This window comes from Dipteris shenzhenensis, chromosome 32 (genome assembly GCF_047967505.1).
Source record: "Dipteris shenzhenensis isolate YYH24624 ecotype China chromosome 32, Dip_SZ_1.0, whole genome shotgun sequence".
In the NCBI taxonomy this organism is placed as follows: Eukaryota; Viridiplantae; Streptophyta; class Polypodiopsida; order Gleicheniales; family Dipteridaceae; genus Dipteris; species Dipteris shenzhenensis.
The window spans coordinates 13,338,773-13,346,352 of NC_141627.1; the positions used below are offsets into that span (position 1 = coordinate 13,338,773).

The window sequence follows — 7,580 nt, forward strand, 5'->3', positions numbered from 1 at the left end:
CGGTAATTGAAGCTGTGTCGATGAAGTACTATCCGTAAGGTGTTGAAAATCATAACCTTGGTCTTGCCAAGTTTAATTGTCAAGTCTCTCTCCCTACTAGGGCCTCTAGGTGTCTCAGTATGCCTACTACTAAAGAGGATATGAGGACTATGTCATCTGCATACAACAGTATTTGTATCATCAAATCAGCAAGCAATGATCGCTCACCTCCCATGCAATCAGTGAAGGTCGTGATCTCATCAATGTAGAGCCCAAAAGGTGTCCATGAGAGGAGGAATCCTTGCTTCACTCCAATCATGCTCTCAATCCAATCTGACAAACCTCCAAGGGCACGTACTCTCCCTTTGACTGACTCAATAAACTCATCACTCCCCGAATCATGTCTCTTGGGATTTACATCTCTTGAAGTCTCTAATCATGCAAGATCGGAGCACTTTGTCAAAGGCCTTCAAAAAGTCTACAAGGCAAGTGACCTTCTGGGCTCTCAAACTTGGCTCCTCAATAACAGCCCATAGAGTGAAGATGTGATCAAGAGTAGACTGCCGCCTCTGGAACCCGACTTGTCCCAAATCCCATTGTCAAAGTGCCTCTGTGTAAGAGCTTATCTCTCTCTCTAGTACCAGTTTCCCAGTGTCCATGGAATCCCTTTCTTTGTGTACCGGTACAATGTTTGTGGTACTCCAAGCAAGGGGGAAGCCATGGCATATAGCATGATTGAGCATCTACGGTAGGAGCCAACACCTCCTCTCCATGTGCAAAGAGAGTCCCTCATGATCATGGTTTCTGTAGTTGTAGAGCCGATGCAATGCAGCTCGCACATTCTGTGCCCTGAAAAGACGGATGTGGTGGGCCTCGATAGGAGGACACATCCAGCGATGCATGGATCGGGACGTCATAGAGCAATGTCGCCATGCCAGACATTCAGATGCATGATGTGGATAGATGGCTTCCCCTTAGAGAGAAGCCCCCATGCAACAGTGGGGTCCTCTCCTCGAAAAGATTGGACCACCTCATTCTTCCTATGCAAGAGTAAAGCCCGCCTCTTTTGACATGTTAGGCAGCGTGAAATATATTGTGCCTCAAGCATCATCAGTTGTCCCAAAGCCCGCTCACATATGAGGTGAGATCTCCTCTCTCTACACTCATCAAATCATGGGTTGTGGGGCATCTTCCAAACTAAGCGACGTGCTACAAATCAAATCGTAGGGAATAATTTGGCGGTGGTATCTTTAATCACTGATACAAGAGTGTTCAAGGCACGGGCGAGATATAACCATCTCCAAGGGAGGTCGATAGCTCATGAGACGAGTGGCTCATGTAGACCGCATCGAGATGGTTTGCCAGTCAAGGTATTCAGATGTACCAACTCCCCCCTTCTAATACAGCTTGGATGCCCCGTTCCCCCTGCTCCCATGAGATGAGATCAACCGTGTCATACGATTGGATTTGCTCCAGCTCTACACGTCACGGACTTGAGGGGGGAATTAGAAGTTCCCCACCAAGATCCCATTATGTCGCGACCATTTCTTGAGAGCATCAAAGGATGGAGTGATAACCAAACCCCAATACCTAGAGGACAGATAAGTCTCACATGCACCAAATATTTGCCATCGGACAAATGTGGGTCTCGTCTCATCAACTGAGAATCGAGGCAGGGACACCTGGGCAGCAACGGATCTACAGATATGCATGCTAGAGGAGGTGGAGACAGAGGAGCATCTCCTATGCAGTTGCCCAGTCTATTATACGATCCATGAATGATATCATTGTCTCTTCCAGGCGGGGCACAGTTTTGGGCCACTCTTTCGGCTAATCCACTTTCATAACCAAGTCTCTATCTAATGAGATGTGTAATAAAGGGGAAAAAGAGGCCAAGTTAGAGGCCCTTTAGGTTGAATATGTGGGGGGGACTGTATAAGTCTCCATCCACCCCCTACTATGTACTTTTTGATGTGACATCTAATCCTATCTACTCCCTCCTTCCTCCTACGTGCTACCTACTCTCTCTCCCAATCTCTCTATCTCTCTCCTCCCCTCACTCTTCCTCACTCTCTTTTTCCCTCCTTCTACCCCTTCCTCCCATTCTCCCCCTTCTTTCCCTCTCCCTCCTACCCATTCTACTCCTTTCTCTAATCTGCCCTTTCCCCTTTCATTACATTGGTATCAGAGCTCTGACTCTAGCCACAGACTGCACGCAGTAGGGGCTTGCCAGCAATGCATCGCAGCTGCAGCAGTGCTAACAAACAAACCAAAGGGAAGCAGCGCTACAGGACGCTGTAGAAGTATAATGCTCCTGCGAACGAGGATGAGGTTTATTGGGATGCCCAGCCAACACTTTATACTATTCCCATGCATGCCCTGATGGGTGCCAAAAGTGTTGATACTATCAGATTAACAAGGATGATTAATGGCAGGATTGTGCATGTGTTCGTGGACAACGGTAGCACCCACAGTTTTGTTAACAGCAAGACCTTACAGAGGGTGGTACTAATTGCTACTGAGATAGACCATGGGCTGAGAGTAGAAGTGGCCAATGGACAGCATATGATCAGTAGATCTTGTTGCCAAGATGCAAGGATTAAGTTCTCTGATGACTAGACATTTGCAGGTGATCTCTTGGCACTTGACATGGGCCCAATAGATGTTGTCCTGGGCTGTGATTGGTTGCAATCACTGGGCAAAATCAGCATGGATTTCAATGCCTTAACACTCAGCTTTGTCCACAGGGATCGATCAGTTACATTGCATGGTATTGCAGCTCCTAAATTGCAGGTCATTTCAGCAAGGCAGTCGGCCAGAGAGCTCAAGAGGGGCAGCGCCATATATGCATTAAATGTGTCAGTAACTAAAGAGGGTGGCACTCCCCGTGTTGATGATTGTGATATGCAGAGATTGCTCTCAGAGTTTGCAGATGTGTTTGCTGATTTGCCATCACAGTTGCCTCCAAGAAGAGATGTAGATCATGCCATAGTCCTAGAACCTTGGAGTAAACCAATCAATAAGGCCCCATACCAACTCTCTAAGGTAGAACGGGAAGAAGTGGCAACTCAAGTGAGGGACTTACTTCAGAAGAGTTTCATCACTCATAGCACTTCTCCTTTTGCATCCCCTGTGCTCCTTGTGAAAAAGAAGGATGGTTCTTACTGTATGTGCATTGACTACAGAGACTTGAATAAGGTCACCATCAAAAACAGGTTTCCCATCCCCAGGATAGATGACCTGTTGGATGAACTCAAGGGTGCTCAGTTTTTCACTAAGATTGATTTGAGGTCCGGCTATCATCAGATTAGAATGATAGTTGGGGATGAGCACAGACAGCCTTTTGCATGGAGAGGGGACTGTATGAGTTCAAGGTGATGCCTTTTGGATTGACCAATGCACCAGCTACCTTCCAAGCACTCATGAACAAGATTTTGCAGCCTCTCCTATTCAAATATGTGCTGGTATTTTTTTATGACATCCTCATTTACAGCAAGGATAAGCAGGAGCACATCAGACATGTCAACCAAGTGCTGGAAATTTTAAGGTTGCATCAGCTTTATGCTAAAGCCAGCAAATGCACTTTTATGGCACAAGAGGTTGAGTTGACACTCCATTTGTCCCATTCCGGGGCAACGAATTCAACCCAATCATCCAAGAGGATCTTCTACAGCTACACACATTCAGGTACTAGCTAGCACAGGCAGAGCTCCTGTGAAGCTCAGTTTCTATCGGGACCACTGCTTGCACATTTCAGCGGAGGTTTCATCATCCCACCAAGGTACACCCAGACCGCCTACCACATTCACTCAGGATTGCCCTTGGACAGTTACGTGTGTCATCGCACCAACTCCGTATCGAGAGCAGACGTGCAGAGGGAAAGGATACCCAGGGAGAGTCGTATCTGCACATTGTGTGAACACCATGAGGTGGAGTCAGAGGAGCACTTTTTTTTCCCGTTGCCCAGTTTACAATGAGATTCGTAGACGATACCATTGCCTTTTTCAGAGACGGATTCGAGGGCCTCTCCAAACTCCTCCTATACCCAGACTAGAGATGCCTGGCAGCTTTTATTCACGAGGCAATCCGGCATAGAGATCATCTCATCAGATCGAGGAGACAGGAGCAGGGGACCACGCCCGGCCCATCCCAAGGTACGATCATAGAGTTCTTCTAGGCAGAGCAGGTTGCTATCTCAGCCACAGTTAGCAGGAGAGGTAAAGACCCTGAGACCGAGAAGCAACACACCAGGCAGAGGACAGACACACAGATCACACTCACTGGCATCTCCTCTATTTTCAGACCTGGGGTGCAACCGACCAGGGTTACAGTGGCGCTCCTCACACATCAGGTAGTGGCCAGAGGGCACAAGTTACTCATCCAAATAGCAGACAGTGATCCATTACAGGATTCTTGCCTACACTGCCTAGTCCACCATTGGGTGTATCTTGATGTTCTATAAGCCTATTGTATTGTATTGGATCAGACTGTCTCCACATGGGGATGATGATGCCAGGATGACTGCATAGGTTTATGGTGGACATGTACTATGATATCACTGACTATCTCTACACAGTTTTCCAGCATGGGTTAGGATGCTCGCTTAGCAGCTCCAGGTTTTTCTTCAGTCTCATAGACCTATCGGTCTTTAGCAGACTTTAGTGAATTTTCTTTCTTCCTTTCTCTCATGTTTGCATGATACCTTTTACGTTATTTTCTAATTCTCTGTAAATAATGCAATGCCATTATCACCAATAATTTGTATCTGTTCTCAATCATGATAATGTCACTATAACTGCTTCTTATTACTATTGTCCCCATACATTTGATATGCATGAAAAAGAAGGAACCCATAGAAAAGCAATCAGGCAAGTCAAAGTGCCCTTTGCAGCAAAAGAAATGCATTAAAATGTAAGGAGTAGATAGATACATACAAGCTTAGCAACCTCCTCTGCCTCTTTGGAGGAACGGGCATAATTCACAAGAACCTGCCACAGTCCAGACATACATAAGAACTGGATTATCACTCCAGGCACCTTTGTTTTATTTTGTCTGTGCCTGTAAGGCCCCAAAAAAACCACCTGACAATAAAAGAACCTTTCTATTTTCCAAATGTCTACCAAAATCTTGGAAATCACCTTGCACCCAGCGCCACCCAAGCCAATAGCAACTGCCTTGCCAATGCCTCTAGAAGCCCCTGTCACAACGGCAACTGGAGCTTCAACTAGCTTAGCAGCGTCAACAGTAGCCTCTTCTGCTGTGGCAACCATTGATCTGACAGCTGCATCAACACAGGAGAACCACGCCTTTCAAAGTTCATGCCCTCAAATGCACGTACTGATAGCAGCAATAAGTTATAACATTCTAGCCATCCCATCACGATTAATGACGTCCATTTCCACTCCATGCAAAACTTTAAAAGAATACAGGTCTTCAAGACCCAAATGCCTTCCTGATGAAAATCGCAAATACCTACCTGATGAAACTATAGAGGTCATCAATTATTGGCTGAAACACTTTCAAGCCACCGAATGCATCTTAATGTGTAAATGAATGTTCAAATACGATGCATTCCATTTTTTGTTTCTCTAAAATGGAGAAAGTTAGACATAGAAAAGGATCATAATCAAGAAGATCATAATATTATTGATTTGGTGACCTTTGATACCCTTGAATCGTTTCAAAACATTTAACTCTTCTTCTCTAACATGACTTAAATATGGCAATTCACCACAGAGAAATTCCAGACATGTCATGATATAACGCGCAGATGATCCAATAGTTCTGCCTTCAACTATGGCAAAGCTTAAGGACCAATTTTTATAAAGTGAGTTGTCTCTAGAACAAAACGAAATTTTCTGTCACCCTGGCTTTATCTCGTCTAATGAACACCAGCTAGGTCCCTACTTTTTTTCCTCCGGCAGCAAAGACACTTGGTGATGTCTTCTGGACGCAGACTGTCAAGTCCCGTTTTTGTACATACTGTGTTTTTTCTTCTCCCCACGAGCAAAGGAACACTCATAGTGACATGACCAGGAAGCCACGAAATAGCTAAGACTCCGCATTAGACGTTTGACTCACTGCAAACGGTAGTCACTATATTTGACCCAGGTCTTATCTAACAGCTGCCGATGTGGGCAAAAGGACGGTGCAAGTTGCAACCCAAACTAACGGAGACAACTGGGCGAAGCAGTAATTCTCCATTCTTTGAACTCATTTCTCTTCGATTCATGTCTCTTTACAAAGTTCAATTTCCACGGTCCTACAATGATTAGGCTTTTTGCGATCATTTCCACCTGAAAATGTCAGCATGGCTGTCCCGCTATTTTCGCGTGCCAGTGTGATTTTTCCTCTGCTCCTGCTCCTGCTCCTTCCGGAAACGGCTGCCAAGTTTTTTTACGTTCAACTTCCCATCGTCTTGTGAAGATGGGAAGAGAAGAAGACGGGAAGCTTGTGGGAAAACTCTTTACGGGTTGTAAATTCCCAAATCTTAAGTCTTTTTAAGGTTGCTAACTACAATGGTTTGATATTTTGCACATGCGCCACGTTGTGCATTGGCAAGAGAAATGGACGTTAATGTTTTCCATCAACGGCTTTGGGGGCAGAGATCGAAAAGGTTTTCAAGAATATCCGAGGAGAGGACTTAGGGGCTGCTTGAAGCTTTGGAGAGCGAAGCTGACCGATCTGCATTCTCCTCTCAGAATTCAACCAATACAAGTCAGATAATAGTCTCCAAATGGATCCAATCCGCGTGCATATTAGCATATCGGATGTTACGAAATCATCTGGAGTAAAACTACGTCCTGGTTGCTCCAATTTGAGCTTGCAGCCGGTAGAAAGGCTAAACTGAGGCTTGTAAGATGTGTACGATAGCAGCAAGCCATCAAAAGAGTCTTTTGCAATGAAACGAGCACGAATCGAGATCAAAAGGGCGCATGAGGACACAAATAGGCAGTCAGGTTCTGGGTTGGGAGGTTGATAAATGCAAAAGCCGTAAAACCAAGCAATGGAAGGGAAGAAGAGGAGGGCGTACCGAAGCGGGAGGGGGGGAGCTGGAGCTGGAGCTGGAAGGGGGAAGGGGAAGGATGATGGAATTTGGAGAGGAAGGAGAGGCGGGAGGGTGAAGAGGAGGCAGAGAGGGAGGCGATGGAGGAGGAAGCCAGAGCTGCCATCGCCATAGCCATGGAGAGAGAGAGAGCTTTGGTGCAAAGGAGAGAGGATGAAGTTTGTATTCCAATCAGCAGAACTTGTTGTTGTTTTCGTGGGTTGTTTGTTGGTTGGTGACACACTCGAGTTTTGCCACCTCGTTCCTCCCCCCCACACCCCTGCATAAGACACACATAAGAGACGTTCTCAGCATCTTTGTGTTTGTGTGTGTGTGTGAGAGAGAGAGGGAGAGAGTGTGTGTGTGTGTGTGTGTGTGTGTTTTTGTGTGATGGGGGGGGGTGTGTGTGTGTGTGTGTGTGTGTGTGTGTTTTCACAACAACAACAAAAAGTGTGTGTGTGTGTGTGTGTGTGTGTGTGCATGAGTGAGTCTCTGAATCCACCAAAAAAAAGTATTCGTGTGTGTATGTGATGTAGTGCCTGAGCATGTGTGTGTG

General features: G+C 45.9%; 1 protein-coding gene across 2 annotated transcripts in view; it reads right to left on the reverse strand.

Annotated features, from left to right (window-relative positions):
• The window catches only part of LOC147880324 (3-oxoacyl-[acyl-carrier-protein] reductase, chloroplastic-like), a 37,735-nt gene extending 30,426 nt beyond the window's left edge, over positions 1 to 7,309 (reverse strand). The window contains exons 1-3 of one of the 2 annotated variants that reach the window (XM_087370702.1): positions 7,013 to 7,309; positions 5,118 to 5,260; positions 4,914 to 4,967 (exon numbers count right to left, since the gene is read on the reverse strand). In XM_087370702.1, the coding sequence (XP_087226828.1) occupies positions 4,914 to 4,967; positions 5,118 to 5,260; positions 7,013 to 7,163 (348 nt within the window). In that variant the 5' untranslated portion in view covers positions 7,164 to 7,309. Of the gene's footprint in view, positions 1 to 4,913; positions 4,968 to 5,117; positions 5,261 to 6,275; positions 6,392 to 7,012 lie in introns of those variants that run through there. The other variant, XM_087370703.1, reaches the window with a different exon arrangement.
• Between the last annotated feature and the right edge of the window lie 271 nt (positions 7,310 to 7,580).